Source organism: Rutilus rutilus (assembly GCF_951802725.1).
Source record: "Rutilus rutilus genome assembly, chromosome: 21".
Lineage (NCBI taxonomy): Eukaryota > Metazoa > Chordata > Actinopteri > Cypriniformes > Leuciscidae > Rutilus > Rutilus rutilus.
The window spans coordinates 7,406,763-7,429,130 of record NC_140226.1 but is presented as its reverse complement, the minus strand read 5'-3'; the positions used below and the strand labels follow the sequence as shown (position 1 = coordinate 7,429,130).

General features: G+C 38.5%; 1 protein-coding gene across 3 annotated transcripts in view; it reads right to left on the bottom strand.

The window, feature by feature from the left end:
• The window catches only part of tiam2a (TIAM Rac1 associated GEF 2a), a 111,740-nt gene that overhangs the window by 3,555 nt on the left and 85,817 nt on the right, over positions 1-22,368 (bottom strand). For all 3 annotated transcript variants that reach the window (XM_084393894.1, XM_084393895.1, XM_084393896.1), the window contains exons 16-26: positions 7,880-8,068; positions 5,024-5,092; positions 4,287-4,412; positions 3,593-3,701; positions 2,421-2,600; positions 1,390-1,508; positions 1,186-1,294; positions 857-915; positions 441-537; positions 255-336; positions 8-165 (exon numbers count right to left, since the gene is read on the bottom strand). In XM_084393894.1, the coding sequence (XP_084250020.1) occupies positions 8-165; positions 255-336; positions 441-537; positions 857-915; positions 1,186-1,294; positions 1,390-1,508; positions 2,421-2,600; positions 3,593-3,701; positions 4,287-4,412; positions 5,024-5,092; positions 7,880-8,068 (1,297 nt within the window). The remainder of the gene's footprint in view (positions 1-7; positions 166-254; positions 337-440; positions 538-856; positions 916-1,185; positions 1,295-1,389; positions 1,509-2,420; positions 2,601-3,592; positions 3,702-4,286; positions 4,413-5,023; positions 5,093-7,879; positions 8,069-22,368) is intronic.

Below are 22,368 nucleotides of genomic sequence, written 5' to 3'. Positions count from 1 at the left end.
CACTGACCTAGCTTAGCAGAAGCTGGCAAAGTTTTCCGAAGGGGAGTGAGCCTCTTTTTACAGACTCTCTCAGAATTTTGCTCAACTCTTTGCACGTTTCGACGCAGGTTCTCCCGCAGGATGGAGCGCATCACCCTGATGATGTTGACTTTGCACTCTGGAGTGCTGCAAGTGAGAGAAAAGTCAAATGTTAAGCTCTGTATGGAATAAAATGGGACACTAAGTTTATAAATGACCAAGTAGATAATTCTTACCTGCTACACAGCTGGAACACCGTCTCCGGCCTGCCCTCTTTCTGGGATTTGGTGTGGATCAGCTCCCAGATGCAGTCTGTGTCTTCAGACAGCATTAAAAGGCAAGGTTGGTTATTTGTACATTTAAAAATGACTGGTAATTATTACTGTCTCTATGAGCTCAAACAAGCCAGACGTGTCTCTTACCTGCAGTATTGCCCAGTCTGACCTGTAGAGCTGACAGGGGAATGAGCCAACGAAACTTGAATGGATCCTGATCTCCATGGGCTGATCTTGAAGTTGGCTAGCAAACAAAGGATGCATATGAAATTAAAGGAATGTATATATTTTTTAATAAAACTGTACTATACGAATGTATAGTCTACAACTTCAAATCACCAAACACCATTTATAAAAAAGCAATCTGCAAAACCATGTTGTTCCAAAAATCTGTATTTTTTATGTCAAAAAAGGATGACTAATTAAATGACTGCTCATATTTATATTTAGTATTGTTTTCTAAACTTGTCACAGTATAATGCATGAAAAAGAAATGACAAAATGACGGGACCCCATTAAGGAGCTGCGAGAGTCATTAGACTCGAAGTGAAAACAAGACTCACCATCTTCTTTCTCACTTTGTTGTTCTCCCTGTACAGCAGTATCACAGCTCTCTTAAAAACTAAAATAAATCAGAGTCAAGCAGATATGTTAATTTTAGAAAACGACAGAATTATTTGTCTTTGAGGCTACAGAAGTGCTGCCAAAACAAAGCTATAAAAAGCTCTGCATAGTTCAAGCCGAGTGTTGCATGACGTAAGAACTTTCCCATATATTGCCTCAGAATATTTAAGAAGTAGATTTAAAAACTACCAACATATTAAGGTATAAAACATTTATTTTGGCACAACTAAGAATGTAATGGTTTCATGGGAAAAGAGCAAAGCCTCACCAAAAACAGTCAGCTCAGGGTCCTTTTTCATACGGCCCAGTGATGGGAACGGGTTGAGCCAAATCACAGAGGAATGCATGAGGAACTGTCCCATGGAAATCTCTGTGACCTGGGAGAAAAAGAGAAGAGAGAGACAGATGATAACTGAATATGCAGTTAAATCAGGGTCTTACCCTGGTGCGTTCACTAGATATGCATCTGTACCTCTTTCTCAGCGCCATTTTGCTCTGATACCAGCTGGTCAAATACTGCACCATAGTCTTCGTAGATCTTCTGCATCTCATTTATGTGGCTTGCAACTTTCTCCATTTCCTTAAGTGCCTCTGTAATAATAATAATAAACTGTCTTAAGATACATTCAAACTGGGCTTTGATTCCAGACACCAAACTGTTCACTGCAGTTTGTAGGGGTGAAACGATACCCTCATGTCACGATTCGATGCATATCACAATACTGAACTCACGATACGATATTATTGTGATACTCCAAGACATATGATAAAAGGTTAACAAAAAATGTACTGTTGATTAAAATGCTAAGTTTGATATTACATTGTGGGTGTAAATGAATAGGCTTGGACTTGATGCATTGAACCCAATGCACAGGACAATCATGACACCAGAATAAAAATATTCAAGAATCTGAAGCTGAAAATACAGAATTCTTTTAGACGAATATGCTTGCACTCTGACACTGACTAGACCTATTTAAAATAATCTAGGCCACTTTTTACTGGTAACATCAGACATTTGTCATTATCAGGACCCACAAATATTCCACCATTGCATTATTAAACATTATATTCAACATTATATATATAGTACCGACACTAAAATTCGCAAAACTTTTTTCTCTCACAGTAATTTTTATTTTAGGTGAATTAATCACAAATCACAATTCACATTGTCACTATCCACGATACATATTGTTGCATTTTTGTATTGCGATATATTGTGACACCCCTTTGACATCATCTTGTAAAGGGAATGCCCCAAAAAAATCCCTCGGTGACATTACTGGGAACAATCCCAGAATTTGTTTTGTGTTTAGTTCCCCAACAAACTACAATTGTCATAGTTTACTTACCCTCATGTCATTCATGTTATTTTGAACAATTTCCACACTGGCCCCTGGTCACAACGTGCTTTCATAGCATGGAAAGGGCAGCTCAAGAGATTTCCTCAAAACTCTCTTTAATTCTCAACAACCCACTAAAGCAGCCCAGGTGATGTACCTGTGAGGTGGTAGTGTTCCTCACTGTCCGTGTCCGTCAGAGACACCAGCTCGCGGAGCAGCAGGGGGTATTTCAGCACTCTCTGCACTGGTTTGATGAGGTAGGACTCCAGTGTGGTCGAGTGCTGCTTGGTGGGATTCTTTGCATTGAGGAACTCCTTAAAGCATCGATCTGTTTTGGCTGGAGAGAAAAGACAAATCATAAATTCCAGCGCCACCCACTGAGCTAGAAAGTGTTTTCTGGATGGCCACTGCAGGTAAAACGCACACAGGGCACAAAAATCCCTCCACAAGGAGGCAGCACAGGCTCCCTGACACCTCATTAAAAACACTGCAGTATAAATGCAACACTGCAGACAATGAAACAACACCAAGGTGAGGATGGAGCAACTAGATTTTGTACGTCACGAAGCCTTCTGACCTCTCTTGGCTGGAGTTTGGCAGGAGTTTGTGAGGGGAGTTAAACACCACGACAGCACGCAGAATGATAAATGTGGTTCAAATCAAGAGGAGCTATTAGAGCAGTAATTGAGGCACTCCTCGCCCCAGATGGATTGACACTTCAGGGAGCAATTGGCAGGCAATTAACAAGACGACACAAAAAAGTCGTTTTCGCTTTGCAAACGGAAACCTTGGCACAACAGAAGCAGTGTGCGAGAATACACAGTATAATTATGAGCACTGCTGACAGACAGCAACACACACACTCCTGTTGTCGCGTCTGCGTTTCATGTCCTCACCCCGCAGTGGTTAAACAGAGTGTGTTTATGTTTTATAGCCATTACAGTGCAATTTCTGTGGCTGCTCTGAGGATTGCTCTCATCTTGTAATGGGATGAATTAAAAAGGAGGCCATGGTACAGTTTTCCACTTTAAATGTGGGCAGGGCAGCCTCTCATTCATTTCTCACTGGGCAGACTGCCCGAGATGGAGAACCAGGCTAATGTTGCACGCATAAATTAAGTTCAACATTTATAGTTGCTAATCATTAATACTCTGTAGATTATGATGAGAAGATAAACCAACAACGGCTCTTTGTGTTGTGACATTACCAGCCTAAAACATCCCAGAAGGACCCAAGACATTAAATCGGATCAATTCTTCTATATTTAATAGAAATATTCTATTCTACTTTATTGCTCATAGATGATGCAAGTGAGGAGTAATGCTGTACCTCGTTCCAGAACCTTCTGCACTTTAATGTGGTTGGCGCAAAAGCCGCTGTAAAGTTTGAAGTGCTCTGCGTAATACAGAAACGAACCACCCAGTGAGAAGAGCAGCTTCTACAGTAGGTAAGGAAAGAAAGAAAGACAGCATTGAAATCAAGAAGCAAGTATGATCCAGAAGTCTTTCGCTGGAGTCAGAATAACTTTGAGTGACAGTTTTAATGTAAAACCACAAGTCATTCCAAACCTCTTTGATTTTCTTCCATGAAGCACAAAAGAAGCTGTTTTGCAGTGAATATGCTCGAGCTGCTCTTTATCAAAATTAAACCATACAGAGCTCCAAAACTGACAAAAATTCATTAAGAACAATAAACATAGCCTATATGACTCATGCACTATATACAAAGTCGTAATCAATTTTAAGCTTTTTAATTGAGAATCTTTCCCTCATTTACATTTGCACATTCAAACTTGGCATGTGAAGCTATGGGTTTCCACATATTGTGACTAAATCAATAAACCCTTTTGTGTTCCATGGAAGTAAAAAAAACTAGAGTAAATTATGTCAGAATTAAAAAAAAATTGGGTGATCTATTCCTTTAACTTAAAAAAAAAATTATTCCCAAAACAGGGAGCTCTCTACTAAAATGCTCATATATTACAGACGAGAGTATGAATGAAAGCCATGTTTGGCATGTCCACCTTGAATTGCACAGGGGTCTCGAGCGTGTGGAAGTTGGGGGAGGAACTGATCTTCTCCTCCAGGGTCTGCAGGAAAACTTTCTGGAAGTCCAGCATCTCTGGAAGGCTGCCAAAAAGACTTTCCATCTGGGGAAAGGAAACCCACAACCATTAAACAGAACTTTCAATATTTCAATATTAATTCATTAAGAACAGCATGCAAGCAAGGGATTTCAGTGTGCAAGGCTGCTTAACAAAAACTTTAATATAAAAGCGAAAATTACATAGAGTACAAATTTAGAATTTTACTTCAAAGAAAATGGGACTCAGTTGTGCTAGCATAGACTTTCTAACACAGGCCTCTTTCTAAATTGTTATTGCCACCCACATTGTCACAAGTAACTTAAGAACCAGTGCTAAAGCCACTTTATGTTTAGTCCTTGTCTAATGTGTGCGAGGGCATGCTCCAGCGCCCATTAACGGGGCTTTAATATGGCCCACTTCTCAGCACATATTGACTGATCTTTCCTCAGGGACATCCTGAGCCGTGTCAGGGTCATATCCAGTTCACTGGGCGGCAGTCTGAAAATGGCAAGTTAAACGTGTGAGTCTTTGGCATCAGTCACAAGAGAAGGGAAAGTGGGGACATGCAAGCTTGTGGCAAATGAAGCATGATTTATCACTGTGCTATCTGTTATCTGACAACTCAATCTAACACTGACCCCTTGAATCTATCTCCAGTATGGGTTTAGCTTTACCTCGTCTTGGGTGAGAAAGGTCTCCTTTTGCAGGGGCTTCAGGTAAATCTCAAACAGGCAGTTCAGGTCCTGTAGAAGAAACAGACATAGACATCCTGAGCACTCTTTGAATTAGCATCTCCAGAATTGTTTTGACCACATTATATCCAGCTGGGTAATAGTATCCTTATACTGTCAGTTCATAAATGTAAGGTCTGAAAAAAAGAAAGAAAAAAAAACTGTCAGGAATAGGGATGTGCCTGATGTCGAATACCTTATTCGGAAAGGCACGGATAATGGCTTTAAAACGAATAACAAGTTTTTGGCAGACCCATTCATTCCTCATGTTTGCTGGATAACAGGTGAGCCAGGGATGGCATAGCAATATATTACACATCAACCTCTAAAATTACTACGCAATAATAAATGTGAGGGGAATGAATGTAAACTTTATGAATGAAATGAGCAGAGCGAGATCACAAATAAAATTGTCGTGTTGCCTGGGCTCTGACAAGAGTGATACATCAACTAAACTATATCATACACATTTTCTACTATTTGATATCATTCAAGGTTTAAAACATTTAAATAGACACTAACACGAATGAGTGTAAACCTTATGAATGAAACGAGCAAGAGAAGGATCGCAAATCAAATTGCCATTGTGCGTCTCTCAGAAATCAGAGATTTGACAAGAGTGATCAACTAAAATACTACATAATTTTTTTTTACTATTTGATATTTAAATGTTTATGTTTATTTAAATGTTTTAAATCTTTAAATTATATATCTGAATTGAGTGTGTAATGACTCCAACCCGTACCTAAGATGGAGTAACATTTTTAGTGATGCAACGGAATTATTCTTTTTTTTTTTTACTGAAACTAAAATCAAAGTTTTAATTTAGCTTAAAAAGTGAAACCAAAAATAAATGTTTATTTAATAATTAATCAATCACATCATTCATTTATACCATGGTCTGTTTGAATACTCGATTTAATCACAGTTTCAATCAATAACAACTTTAACTTAATTAATTATTAATTAACTTAATTATTAATGCACAGTGGCTTTGCACACACGGACATTAAAAAATAACAGCCATTTTTACCCTTCCAGTCAAATACTGAGCTGCAAACATCAATAACAGCTTAAACTTGTCAATGCTGGCAAATGACCATGGTATAAGCGGGATAATCCACAGCTAGCTGTGCATTAAACAATCTGAATGCACAACCACTATGCTTTGCCTCCACGCCGTGCACTAAAATCGTTTAATGCACAGCTTGCCATGTATTATCCCTTACGTACCTAATAAATCAACTCTCAAATAAAGACTGAATTGTCAATAAACATTTCAATCATGACAACTCTTGAAATAGTTTTAGCATGTTATTGAATATGACAATGTATTTGGTCTTGGTGGACTAGATTTGCTACGCTGCTTCTGCAGAGCAAGTATATACTTGCTACTGCTAATAGATACACAGATGCGCTGCTGTGAGCATGTAAGATATGCTGTTGCTGCTGCATAAATAGAAATACATAAATCCCATAGCAGATCTAGGCAGGTGGAGCTGGGGGAGGTGGAGGGTTTAGAGGAACTTTGATAGCGCGCTGCAGGACTAGCTTACAACAAACATTGTTGAGCAAAAAAATGTTGAGTAAGCAATCTCACTGGCTGCAGGATCAGCAGAAGGCCAGTCAGCTTGAGGTTAACATTTTATTCTAGCTTCACGCATTCCTTTACGTTTAATAAAAAAGCAACATTTTGAGCAAAAAGCTGAGAAAAATCACGTTTCGAGTCCATCAACACCCCTAATGCTTGCACAGTCCTATAGCTTGTCCTGGGTCGACATAACATTCAGTAGCATTAGGCAGATTTGATTTATATGCTGTTTAATGTTGATGATCACGTTATTTTGCATATGCTTACATAAGATATTGCTTGTTTCTGCTTCTTCTTCACCTGTGTTTTGATCAGGAGATTCAGTAATCTTTCAGAAGATCCCTAATAGCGCCCCTTCCGTAGAATAGTATAAACACAGAAAGCCGTGAAAAGGAAGAGATGATTCTTCATGTCACACGATCTGATGCCACATTAAAGAGCATCAAAACGACATCTATTGTTTGAATTTTGTAATAAAATTGACAGAATTTGAAAGCTCAGATTTTGTTTCATATTAAAAGTAATTAAATGTGATGGTTTAAAGCAAAGCCATTAATCAGGGAGATTCCTGTCACACATACAGTCAAAGTCTTCCCCTGACAGCCCCCGACCCTGCGCCATGTGCGGCGGCCATGTTATGGCATCGGCAGACTGTCGGTGCATCAACCTCAACATTCTCATTAGGCTGATTTATAGCAGTCCGCCAGTGCCGATGCAGCATATCACAGACAAATAGCTCCAGCGCAGGACCCCCCCCCCCCCCAACAAATCACAGACCGCTGAATAATCAGACACCTATTAACCATGTAGAGCACATTACAACAGAACACTTTTAATACCATCTAAAGGTTTACTATGAACATCAGCAGTGTAAAACTTGCATATGATCATTTATGTGTTGCCAGTTTCAGTATTACAGAGGAAACAGATAAGAGGGGAGGCTATCTTTTCAGGTAATTAATAGGCGGCCCTTCGGGACTCTATTCATCAAATGTGTTTTGCTAAAACAGCCATTTTCACCTCATAGGTCTATCATTAATTTGAGGTGTGACTTCCAGATCAGCATGGCTCTGGATAATTCCGTGAAACGGTTACGTTTTAATGAAGTCGAAGTATCTTACAGATGACTACATGGATTTGTACTTGACGTGAGAGATCATTTCTTTCTGCTGAACTATGTTAATAGGGATTACAGGGTCAGTACTCACCTTTACATAGGATTTCTCTGTGTCCACTAATTCCTGGATGACCTTTCGCAGTCTCTCTGTAGCAGACATGTGACGCGGACAGGGCCTGAGCATGGGGACCTCTGGCCCCGTCTGCTCCTCCTGGCCCTCCATCAGACCCCCAGAGCCTTCCTGGAAGGAGTTGTACAGCGAACACACTGTATCCACACTCTGCAGGAGACACAATTAAGACAACATTAAACTAGATACCAATGTCAACCAATCCATCGATTATTTAGGAAAACAATAGAGGATACACTACACACACACACACACACACACACACACACAAAAGAAAGGTATAGGATTTTTTTTGTGTGGCTTTTTGGGCTTTTTATTTAAATAAGACAGTAGGAGGACAGACAGGAAATCATGAGAGAAGAGAGAGAGGAATTGGAACGGGAAAAGGGCCTTGAGTCAGGACTCGAATTTGGGTGGCATGAAGTGCAACCCAAGCACTTGCCCACACGGCCATGGCTCTGATCTTTGAAACAATTTTCACTCACCAATTCCTTCAAAGACAATTGACAATTCGCATACAGTTTGGATTGGCGGTAAGGTTCTGTTTTGGGTAAGAACTCCCTGTGCATCCATGCAGCCTAGCATTGATAAGAGCAGGGAGAGCAGCGATTCATGTTTTTGATGACAATTACATTAAGGACTGTCAGAGGCTAAATCCTGACTGTGGACAAGAGGAGGAGCTGGGGATGGTGGAGGGTAACAAGCTCCTGAGCAACACAATGAAAGCAGCTGAAGGATAACTGGAAAGGCAACGTGCTGTGATTGCCATCGTATTCCTATAGGTAGACGTGAATCAGCTGATGCGAACTTGACTAACGTGACCTGCCAGAACTGACGCTACACTTGATTTTAAATAATATTAGTACAGCAGCAGCAAGTACAAGCTGAGAATCAAATAAATAAACTAGTAATAAATATAATCAAAATATATATCAAAACACATTTCCATTTTGTTCCATTTAGTTTTCATACCACTATTGTTCCTATATTATTGGTTTGTATATGTTCCTGTTTTCCCTTCTGCCCACAAAAAAATAACCAGTCTGTTTTTGTCTTCTGAATCCACACCTCTGCTCTGCATATAAAAGAAATAGATAATCCAAAAGACATTTACCTACTGGCAAATCACCTGCTGTTTTCAGGCTAACTTGGCTAATGCCTTAATTTATTCCTTCCATCAGTTATATACATAATGATATAATTAGAGCTGTGAAAAAGTTCTGCAATTAACTTTTGTTGTTTAGCTCATTAAACAAAATTAACGAAGCATCTCCTTTGCCAATTCCTGAATTAGCTAATGCTAATTTATAATGCGTTCCCCCACAGTGTCGCGGTATGATCCAGCTCTCGATGGTCCACTGGCGCTGCTCACCCCTGCTTCTGATGGACGAGACCCACATGTACTGTAGGATGGGCTACCAGTCTTTGATAATAACTTGCATTTATCATTTATGGGATTAAGACACACTGGTGTTAAGAGCAGAGATATATACGAACAATTGCGTTTTATCAAAAGGAATCGATGCTCAGATAAAATTAAACATTGATACCAAATGTTTTAAATAGTACTTGTATTAAATTACTTGTGTGAAAATTAATGTGCTACATTGTCCAGCATAAACATCAACAAACACACTATATAAAAGGTACGGCTAAATGAACCCATATTATAATGGTTTTATATGAACATTATTTTAAGTTTATTTAAAAACTTGTTATAAAACTTGTGATTTATTAGTTATTTTTTAATCCGACAAACACACCTGGTTATAATTATAAACACATTTTAAAGTCTTGTTTATTTCAAGGGGTTTGTGATGCACTTTTCCAGGGCACATCACAGACATCACAGTTAATAATTGTAACTAAGCCAATGTTTAGAAAACTAATAGTCTGAATACAGTGTTTTAGAGTGTAAGTAGACCTAATGACAATTTATAGACAGAAAACTACTGGACTAAAAGAAAGCAATAAACATGCCAATGTCATTCTCATGTCCAAATGCGTCATTTAAGTTTTTAATTCTATTAAATGTCATGTTTTATTAAATAAAAAAATAAATAAAAAAAGTATGTTGTACTATACAAATGACTGTTCATTCATGGAAAATACAGTTTTTAGTGCAATATAGATTAAATATTAAAAAGTCCTTTAGTTCTCCACTGTTATCAGTGCATTGTGGGAAAACACGTATTTGAAAGCTTTTCCTAGCCGTGATGAGCAAAGATGACAACGTGACAGAAGTAGTCCATATAAGAAGTGTGTGCAAGCATTACATAATTTATGCTGGATCTACACCCCAGAGACCATAGCTACATCACATCATCTTAAACATTGATCGGTTTCAAAATAATACGACACTGATGATTTGAGGGTCACATCTCATACGTACAGCTCTTACACTGGTAAGGATCGCAGCCAAGTTCTTATTAAGGTCGTACATCAATACAAACAGCAATATCGCTTACACTGAATGTCTCAAAATAAAGGTTTCAGCATCTCAGTTTCAGCTCTCAGAGAGCTGTGAACAAGTGAAACAGCTGACAAGGACAGATCTGTGACCACAGGGGACAAAAACAACACCAAAGCCCTTTTCTGGCTTTAAACCAGCCAGACAAACTCCATATTGAACAGAGCACATACATCCTGCTGCTGCAAAAAATATATAAACTCAGCACTTTGACCTGTCTTAACATATACGTTAACTTGAGGCCAGTTGACCAAAAACCTTACAACAACCGATCAATATACAGGAAACAGAGAGCACTGCAAATTGTGTTTGTGTGAAATGAGTCATGACTAAACCAGAAGAGAAAAAAAAAAGAAAAAATAGGATCTCACAAGGAACAAGCAGATTGTTCTGCAGTTGGGTTTACTAATTACAGACCGGCCACTCCAGAGACCGTGTGCAGCGGCGGCTTCAAAGTCAGTTTAGCGTGCCGAGAGAGAAAGAGCAAGAGCAGGAGGAATAGGTAAAGCTCAGCCCAATCTTCTGACAGAAAGCTTTGCTGTGGTAGGACCACCCAAAGTAAACACTGGGGCTTTCCCAGGACATCTTCTCAGGCATTAGTTAAACAGAGATTAAGAAGCCTCAAAAACACTGCAGTGAAAAATCAACATTCTGCCTCAGCATGTAGGTTGCATGAAATATGCATTGTGGACACATCTTGCAATGATATGAATAGCATGAACTGTATGCACACAAGCAGAAAAAAAAAAAAAGAATATGTTCAAACAGCAAGCGAGCAAATTATAGGCAGAGTGGGGTAAAATGTGTCAGTGAGAAAACGGTGTAATCTAGCTGCATAATTTTTTGTCATATGACCCTACAGTATACTTACTATACATACATATATACTATATGTATGTTACATACATAGTAACATGGCTTGACAAATGCGGGGGATTTCAGCAGTGGCGTGTAACGCAGTCACTCCTACTAGCCACTTTGGCGGGTTTAATTTTACATATAGCCTAAATAAATAACAAAATCATCACTTGTAGTCTTTTAAAAAGGCACCTGAAATAATAAACAAAGAGCAATGCTGTCAAAAATATCGATTTTCAATACATAGATACTGAAATATCTGAAACGCTTCCAATACTCATTTACCGCAGAATAGATATAAAATACCATTTGCTCTTTCTCTTTCTCTATCTCTCATCTCTCCGACAGCGAGTGACACACAAACACGCCTCTCCTCACTCGCTCCTTTCTTTTGCTCCAGATGAATATTGTTGGTGTTACAGGGCTTGAATTTCGTGGGATTGCGCATACTGCACATAATCTTATGAATTAGTTTTTGCAGGTTTTGTGTTCAAACACAAAGTTCGCAAGCATAAAGCCAACTCTCAGTACAAAATTGAGTTCTTTTTGCTGCTTACTGCGCATAAATGGTGATAAAAAGTGTGCATAAAAAGTGACACCAGCCTAAAATATACCTACTGACAAGCTATGAGATAATGAAAATATCTAGATTACAGTTTTTCCCCAAGCTGAGTGGTTAGAAACTTTGGAAAACCACTAGCCACAGTGGCTGGTTAGCAAAAAAGTTAGTTTTTTACAATCACTTTGCTACTATTTTCAGAACCTTGATGTCATTTTTCAAAACTCTAGATATAAAACTCAAATCGGTTATCACTTGTAACACACGCTGTCTAATGTTCAAAACATTGCATTGTGCATTCACATCTTTAAAGAAATCTTGCACTTGTTGTTCAAAAAACAAATTTACAATGAAATACCATTGAAACATAACTATAGATCACCCACACACAAGCAACCGATAGTTTCACTGTGTCATTGTTCGTACAATCATTAAATATTGTAGAACAAAATAGGTGATACAGGTTTCATTATGGTACTACATGTACAGTAAATACATCTCTGTAAAAGTACTGCAGTAGTAGAGAGAATACTACAGACACAGTGGAATCATTGAACAAAGTTTGTAATATATTGATGCAAAACACTACAGTACAATCACAGCATAGGTTTATTTGAATCAAAGCAAAAATAATTAGCTATGAAAAAGAAAAGACAGTACTGTAAAACATCAAATGCAGTGTTCCTCAACTTGCTTGCTTTGTACTGTAAGAAACAAAACAGGAGTGATTACTGTACTTCTACATTGTCATCAACTCTGTGTTGTGGATTTGGCCACAGGTTCTCATCTACATCACAATGGATGTTTTCATTAGCCAAACATCTTGGAAAAAACCTTCGGGCATTAAGAGTAATGCAACAGTTACTTATCATTTTGAGCAGTTGTATCAATTGATAGTTAGATCATTGTAAGGAAATGAATAGACACTCATTTGAAATGTAATGTGTGAATTGCCTTTTGAAATAGTAGTACTTTGATGTTAAGTTGTGTCATATTGAACAGGTGATTTTTGTTGAATGAACAAATGATCTAAGTTTTATGTGTATTGTATCCAAGCAATTGAGAAAAGGGTTAGAGTTTTGAAAAATGTGCATTTTGATCATTGGTTGTGAGTTTTGTGTCTAGAGTTGTGAAAAATGACATCAAGGTTCTGAAAATAGTAACAAAGTGATTGTAAAAAACTGTACTGTCAAGCCCTGCATAGTAATACAAGTTATTTTTCTTCATGGCAGGTCAAATGAGATTTTTTTCATTGCAAACGTATCCAGGTATAAAAATATCTATCATACATGTTGGTGAATTGTCAATGTACTGTATAAAATCATGCCAATTGTTTGGTTAAAGTTTGGCTAAAGATTGGCAATGAACTATCAAATTAAGCATCTGGTATCTGCTTTGGGGTAAGTTGTGTCAGTGGCTCAACTAAGCGTTTGCCAACAAACACAATACAACATACTATGAATTTTTTCCCACTATATTCAGATATACTGAAAATTATTTATTTTCCTGTCTGGTATGGGATCAAGAGTTAGTAAATCTGTTAGTAAAAAAGTTGTGCCACTGAAGAACTATTTTATAGACACTTTCTTCTAATTTCAGTTGATAAGAGTTAACCAGAAATTTAATTAAAATAGTAAAAATCAGTGAAAAAAAAAAAAAGAAAAAAAAAAGAAATAGTCCTGTCATCATTTACTTTATGAATTTCTTTTAAAAGACATTTTAAAGGTGAATGGGGTCTAATGGGTGCAAATTAACATTGGACCCCACTGACTTTCATAGTATGTGTTTCACAGAAGAAAGAAATGCAAACCGGTTTGGAATAACATGAAGGTGTCTAAATTATAGCAGAATTTTTGGCTGAACTATCCCTTTATTACCCGAGTCTTTCCAATTCTCTCCTGTGATATATTCTCAAACAGCCAAGATTTTGGGTATAATAAAAACTCCAAATAGGCCTGTCACGATAACAAATTTTGCTGAACGATAAATTGTCCAAGAAATTATTGCGATAAACGATAATATTGTCGTTCTGAGACCATTTTCATCTAATATAATGATAATGGCATAATAATGCAGGTACACCTTTTCAGAGATAAACTTTTATTTCTAAAGAATATTAAACATTGAAAACGGAAAACATTTAAAATATCCACAAAAAATGAACAAAACAACCAAAAACAATAAAAAGCAATGGACTCTCAGTGTCTGTTAACAAAAAAATTCACTTGAATAAATACCAAAAACAATAAATAAAATTGATGTAATCAAAATTGCACTTCAAAAAATATTAAACATTAGGCTCAGACATAAATAGTGATACATTCCATAACAGGCAAAACTGCCAGTTAGGACCTTTGTAAACAAATAAAAAAAGCCTCAACAGGCCATATCACACCATTTTGCACTGTCCTTCTGTTACTTTGTCGACTAAACGCCCGAGTGATTGTGTACTGTCGGGAAGACGGCGACGCACTTTATTGCGTGTATATGCTACGCACTGAAAATACTTGGTTAGGATTAGGGGTGAGGAGTGCGTGCTTATTACACGCCATAAAGTGCGTATCATATGCACGCAAAAACTATTTTTGGCGCATAAATGGCACGAGAAATAACATTCGTATAGATACGCATTTTCATGAGATCGGGCTCGCTGTCGCGTTTGGCTTTGAAACCAATTCCATCTTTTTCTTTTTTTTCCCTCCAACTCACAACTAGCGTCTTCTCTCTCTCCCGGCAGTCGCCGTAAGCAGTCCCGCTTTCCCATACAAAGACCATGTGATGTGACTGACAAGCGCCGCTGCGCCGCCTCCCCACACAAGGACCATGCAACTGACAAGAGGGTTCACTCCTCCTATACGCTAAGGAACCGAGAGTGGTCATCCAGTCTCTTTGATAGAGAGAGAGAGAGAGACGAGGAAAACAAACAAGCATGCAAATGGAATTATCGCGGCCGGAAAAATTATCGAGCTCATTTTTTTAATCGTGCGATTAATTGATTGATTGACTATAGCGACAGCCGACAGGCCTAACTCCAAACACATAAATAAGAGGCCGAACGAGGCAGGAGCGATGTTGTTGAAGAATAGGTGGGAAAGCCCAGCCTGGCACAGACAGATAACAGTAATTGTAGCTAGTGCTTGTGAAGACCCCATACAGGTTCCTGTTAGCCTCACGAAAGCACCTGAAAATGATCTGTGAGGCTCTCCTCACAACACACACACACACACACACACACACACACACTTACGCTGAGTGTGAACTGGCTGTATAAATTCAAGTCACTGTGAGAATCTGACCAGCAAACAGGGCAAACCTCCAAATATAGATGTAGAATTACAGAAAGTTACTGCATAGTGGCAACATAAAATGTTTCCAGCATCTGCATAGTGGTAACCACCAGCATCTGTTTGCATGCTAGGTGTCTTAAATATCTAATTAAGATATAATAAATGAATCGTGTGGAGGTGAAAAAGACATGCAACATAGTGCAAGACATAATATAGTTGAAAGCTTCAGTTCTGGTTTTCCCTAGATCCCTCCAGTGCTGTGAGACCAGCTGTCAAAAAGCTTCAGTCTGACAGTCTATCCTACTTGACAGAAGATTTCCACAGCTCACGGTTTGAAGACGAACAAAACTGCTTGGCATTGCACGTTTTGAAAGCTTGCGATCCGAATGACACAATTGACCCCACTCAGACCTTATTACCATCTGTTTCAGGTTACCTGAATGCGATGGACAACACTAAATAAAGACAGGGTTCAATGCATTTTGAAAATGCTTTACCATTCAATCATCAAAGACTCTTTTGGAGGTGGTCAGGGCACATCTGGTCACAACTGCATTTGTAGCAGAGGCATGTGGAAGCAGTGCCTTCATCCAAAAATTTGGAGTAAAAAATAAATAAAAAATCAACAGTACATAAAAAAAAAAAGTTTCAAATCTTTTTAAAATCACTGGTTTTCTAAAGCACTCTTATAGAGAGTATGCGCGTGACGTCACCGTCGGCTGGAGTGAGTGTGGTTACGCCCACTGAGTGGCAGAAACACTGAGCAGCATTGGTTGTCAGCGTGAATGGCGCGAAAAACACACAAAACACATCTAAAACGGGAAGGAGCTTTGCGATTGACTGTCCAAATAGGTTTAACAATAAATCTGAGGTGTATTTTTACAGACTGCCGAAAGCTGCAGAACAGAGAAGCAAATGAATCGCTGCAATTCATAGAAACAACTGAACTCCAGGCACCGTGCAGTTATCATTTTGTGTCAATATGCGGAATTTAGGGGTAAAATCATACACTATATATTATATTGTTATATATTGTTTTGACAACTCATCAATTAAATATTTACCATTGTATATTCTGCATAATAGGATGTTTTTAAATAAACACTGACAAAAGGGCTGGACGATATGAATATACAGTATATGACATTGATATAAGTGAGATTTAGACCTACCTATAGTATTTACATAAAGCGTTCACAGGCAAATTTGCTTTATTTATTCCCCAGTGTCAAAATCAGGCACATATGAATGTCAGGAAACACGATTCCTGGCTGCATGTCAATATCCATGGATCACTGAATCTTTGGTAAGCTGTAAGCAACACTATATCGAGTCCAACCTTTAGTTTAAACTGGAAATTTCTTGTTTTACTTTCATTTTCGCACTTTTGCCACTCAGTCCGGCTGAGGGTGTGTGTTCCAGCGGGAAAGTGACGTCAATGCATTCCCTCTATTTAAATGCATTGCTTTTCCCACCTCTGCCTAGTATCCCGTCTTCTCAACACACATGCGCACTCTACAAAAATCTGCTACTTGTTTACAATACATGTACGCTCCAATGGAAACAGCCGTTTTAAAGCACCTTGTCTTAATCCATTCAACAGCGTGTCTACATGAGTTTCAGAGCGCTGCTTTCCGCAGAAACCCTGGAATAAGCCGTTTTCTGAAGTGTGTGTAAACGGGGTCACAGTCCAACAGCGGATAAAGATTCAGAGGGATGCAGCGTCTCATTGCCATGCCTTGGTTTCACTATGCTCTTATAGAGCTACTAAAACACCATGAATGTAAAGAGCATAACTGCAAAGTACAGGCGAAAAGTCATGTGAGAGGAGGCAGTGCCTCTACTAAACTATGATTTGCTCATTTCCCTGAATAGGTCAAGCTGGTGGAAATGGATAATCTAATTACAAAGTAAACAACTTATTCACTTATATATTACCATTTTTAGACACTGCACTACAGAAGATTTTTCAACAAAAACATATATATATATATATATATATATATATATATATATATATATATATCTATCTTTACAGGGACCCTCACCCTAATTCAGAACCTTTACAATAATAATGTATAATTTGAGCTGTCAGGTTGGATTTCACAGGAAATGTCAGTTTCACATCATTGCGTGGTTGCGTCAAGTCCGTAAACAAAGACAAGACTGTCCGACTATTTCAGAGCATAGCCATATCTAAACTAATAAGCAACATCATTAACGCAATGGAGCATTCAAAGAGGCAACCATATGAGGAAACATTATTAAAAGAAAGAAAGCCAGTTCAGAGAAGAGTTTACAAGCAAAAAGGAAACGTGACCGAGCCCATAATAAAACACATATCAACATCAGACTAGCTTTTCAAAGATGGCGACAACTCCAGAGGATTCAAAGTATTTAAAACAGACCCAGCGCTGGCCTTTTTGCTTCACAGCTGATGTATCTAGCAAGGTATTCGCGAGTAATGCCTCAACTCTTTACAGTGTTGAATTTTACAGTCTGCGAACATCACTACACCTGCAGTGTTTACACTGAAAAGAAAGTGAATTTTAATCATATTTATAATAGTAGCCAGAAAATAGTTGGTGGTAACAAATAACAGCTACGCGAAATGTGCGTTTTACATTACTTATTACTGTTCATGGTTTCATTTTTGAAACAATGTTTAAAAATGCATAAATGATTCAAAAGGTTTTAAATAAATAAATATCATATTAATATAGAAATACAAAAGTATTACAGCATTATTTGGTTATTTATGCTGTAAGGTAAATGGTGTTCCATCTGCCTATAACCCACAAATGTATTTGTAACGAACATTAATAAACCATTATTAACATTAAATAGGCTCAATATAATATAATACACAATTTACTTGCCAAATAAACAATGAAATAATAATGTAAATAACCCCTTAATTATATAACCCCATTAATAATAATAATAAAAATACTCTTACTGCAGGATCAATATTTTATGTAAGGATCAATTCTCTCAAACACCAATCAGTATTTCAAAACTGATCTGCCCAATAGAGACTGTGTCAATAGAGACACCTTTGAGATGCTTTGTCTCCTCATGTTCTGACCCATAAATACACTCACCATGAAAAGCAGCCTGTAAAGTATCCTCCAGGCAGCTATGGCCTGGTATTTCGTTCTTTTGGCCAGAGAACTGCTCTTCCTTCTAATCTTGCCCACCCTGAAAGTTGGCATGTTTGTTGAGTTACTCTTCAGCTCTGGCCGTGTCACACACACACACTCACACTCACTCAAGACATGTCTCCTTCCTCCAACTGCAAGTCACCAATCAAGCATTTCCATAATTCTAAGCGTTAGGCTAGTTTACTTTTTTCAGCTTAGGGTGCTTTCTAAAAATCGATCACTAGCAGGTTTTGCGCACGTACGAGCTAGACTAAAACTGCTGCTGTCCACTGAAATCTGCATATCAATTGCTGGCTCGCATGACCCCGCTTGCAGTTTCCAGAGAGCATAATGAAGCGCTCAGACAGTTTGCAAACACTACCAGTGGCCTATGCCTTTCAATAACATCAACACAATGGAAACATTTCTGGATGGCCTGTGAACACTAAGGCTAACATTACCATGTGTGCTGAAAGGAGAATTGTCTGAAAATATTAACCAGAACACAGTTGAGAGGAGAAAGAAAAAGACATCCATTTTATTTTATTATTTTAAAATGTAATCTGCTTTTCTAACGGTATCAAAAGAGTCTGAAGTTTTCCATAAACATTGAGCATGAACTCTCCTCATTTTGGCTCTGGGCTATCACACAGCTTCCGGGCAAATATCAATATTGATTCATGTGAACTGAAAACATACACAATTGATGCCCGTGGCATCTCAGAGAGTGGTTTATTTCACCTACAGGTCGTGTAACACTAAACCCTGGCAGGATCTCAACAACACAAACACCTGCCAGTCAGATCCTTAGATCAAAACTAACCTTTACCCACATCTGTCAATGGTGTGAATTGAGAAAATCGAATAAATATAATCGACATTTCTTACCAGCCTAGCCATGAAACAGTATTTTATTAATAAATATATTTTTGTTGCCTTTGCTGATCCTAAAATATTTGGCAAACAGCTCAGATACAAGCCCTGAGCAAGTGCTAGAGTGACACTGACAATAAATCAGAAACAATCATGGGTTTGGACATTGACATTTACATTTATTCTTTTAGCTGACGCTTTTATCCAAAGCGACTTACAATTGCTATATGTGTCAGAGGTCGCACGCCTCTGGAGCAACTAGGGGTTAAGTGTCTTGCTCAGGGACACATTGGTGTCTCACAGTGGATTCGAACCCGGGTCTCTCACACCAAAGGCATGTGTCTTATCCATTGCGCCACACCACCCCATGAGAGTACAAAGCTTGGTTTACACAAGTAATACAGTTAGCAACCAAACATTACGTCGCCAATATGCAAGCATGTTGGATTCATCCCAAATGAGGTGAGCCCATAAGTTTGGATTGAGCCAAGTCAGTTTGTATTCTATCTTGCAATCTGACACCCAATTTCCAATGAATTGGAATGAAACAATATTTCATAAAGTATTTGAATGGATGACACTTGTAATCTCAAACCTTATATTTACTGAGGTAAAGTTTAAAAAAGGACTGTTAAACCAGATACTTTTATACCAGTCATGACAGAAAGTTTTTAGAATTTGGTAAATGACAAATTCTTGGGAATCAGACATTAATAGTGTGCTTTTATTATTTTGTGGGAATCAGTCTTTATCAACATCAATTTTATAACACGTTGTGCTTGTTAGGCAAGGCAAAGCTAGGCACGGCAAGTTGAGCTAGTTTGTATAGCATAGGGTGACCAAACGTCCTGTTTTCACGTCCTGTCCTGAAATAGTGTATTAGATTTTTTATTTTAGTAGTAGATTTTTAACCTGCTATGGCCATGAAAAGAAATAGTGTCATGTAAAAGGTGTTAAAAGCGAAACTTTTTTTTAATAGTAGGCTATTCTATTGTTGCGGGCCAAACATACTTTATGTATTAAAGTACAATAACATAGTTGCAAGGTTGTGAATGCATTTGTATTTTTTGATGCATTCACCCCTTAACCACACCTCCCAAACCACGACCCCGTCCTGTTTTCTGAAAACTAAAATATGGTCACCCTAGTATAGCACAATACACACACACAGCGGAAATTCAGTTTTGCTTTTCCTGGCAGCACAACAAATATCAATGTCTTGCTCGTGCGGAAGATAAAATGTGCTCTTCTGACCTTTAAGTACCAGTGCAATTGCTTTAGAATATCAAAAAATAACAAGAGAGATGCCTCTGCCATGATCTTTTCCCCCAGTTCTCTAAAAGTGCAAAGTGGGATATATTTTTGGGGCATATGATTAATACTTCTTAATTTACCCTTCTTAAAAAAAAATCATAAAGTCAAGTTCTCCACAAGGCCATTTTTAGAGCTGCGCAACATATTATTGACTCGTTTAACCGACACCACACAAACAGACTTCAATTACTGTAGTAACAAAACTTGTTCCATAAAACAAAAGGAAATTCTACAAATACAATCACTGAGCACTTATAACTTCTCGCTTTATTAGCTGAATTAAATCCTAACAAATAACAAATAGTGGTGGCTTCTCTGAGGTCGCAGGAGAGAGACTGTGGGAGGCAGAGGGATTACAGGTCTTGTATGTTTGCCAAAGAGAAGGATTAACCTCATTTGGCATATTCTGTGTGCAAGGTGTTAAACTAATGCTAACTCCCCTCCTCAACAAGTCACCACTAACAAACAGCTAGTAACTCTTGCACCACTTAAAGTCTGACATTCTCATGTAATTGTGTTACTATCTGAAAACCGAGGCATTTCCAACTGTTAGTTAACAAGAGCTTGCACAAGAGTGCTGCTCATACAACCAAATAAAATAAAAATGTATGGGAAGCTAATAGGATAGTGTCCCTGGAGAAAGCAATGACCATTGCTCAGAGGAAAATGTCCTGTCACAGCGCAGTCGAGCTCTGACAGGCTGTGATTCATGCCTGAGGTTACAGCAATTGTGCCTTGTAGCCATCTTCTTTTTAAAGCCCGATAAATAAAGACACACACACATGAATCAACGTGGATAGCCATCCAACCCAAATGGCACTTGCAGTTATATGCTCTAGTTCACATTTTAGACTGTTATTATTCTTCAGCATCCAGTTTTTTAATAATGAAGCCCACTGTGTCAAAAGCAAATCTAAGCTTTGCCCAAGGTGGAGGAGGCCAAGTGGTTCATAAAAACAAATATACCATTGTGATAATGACAAATATTTAATTACCACAGTTGGATAATGAGCCACAGCTAAAATAGCTATGTTTCTATGACAGCTATGATTCCTCAGACAGGAACACCAATGCAATCAACGCTGTTAAAAATATATCCACATAAACTATTTGGTAAAAATTGAACAGGAGTCAATCCCCCCTCCTATAAATACAACAGCATTTGATACCATGAAAAGGGGTCCTTCGGCAGCGTTCTGGCAGGCCACGCAGGCAGACATCTCCTCTAGCAGTCGGGCCAGCTTGCTCTGAAGCAGCCGATGTACAGTGAGAAGGGTTGAGTTAAGGAAGATGTCCTTGCCTTCCTTGACACAGTCTGGCCAGAACCAGCACATGGTAAGGAACGAGCAGAGAAACTCGACGGGCGAGTGCTCACAGAGGCAGAGCTCGATGAGAGCAGTGAGGTAGATGCATGGCCTGGCATCCCGTTTGCTCTGCTCTGCCATTGGAGCCGACCCCGTCCCATGGGCAGCGCTCGTAGAGTTTGTTGTTCCTCTCCTTCGGATCTCTTCCCGACCTCTGGCTGTGTACAGTACTGTTAAATAAGCCCAGATTATTAGTCAGCTCACAGCCATATGCTGACTGACTGGCTTAGTCATTCCCATCCCCCTAGTTCAATGCTAAACGCCGGGGGTCTGGAAGCTGAAAAATGATGGAGTGGCTCCCAAAATGGCTTTTGAGAACACTTTGTTCGGCTAAAGTTTTTGCAGCCAAAGATATATCTATTTTTGAATGATTAAGACTTCCCATCTTATTTTAGTAAAAGTGTTTTGACAAGCCATGTTTGAGACCAACTTAAAAGCTGAGCTAAGTTCATTGCCTGATATTTAAGAGCCTTTTTTGCCAAATAATACAGCCCCTTTTCCCATTTAGAAATAGGGTTAATTTCCTAATCCATCTCTTTGTGGCAGATGGTTGACAGTGCCAGAATCTAGGGAAAAGGAGAA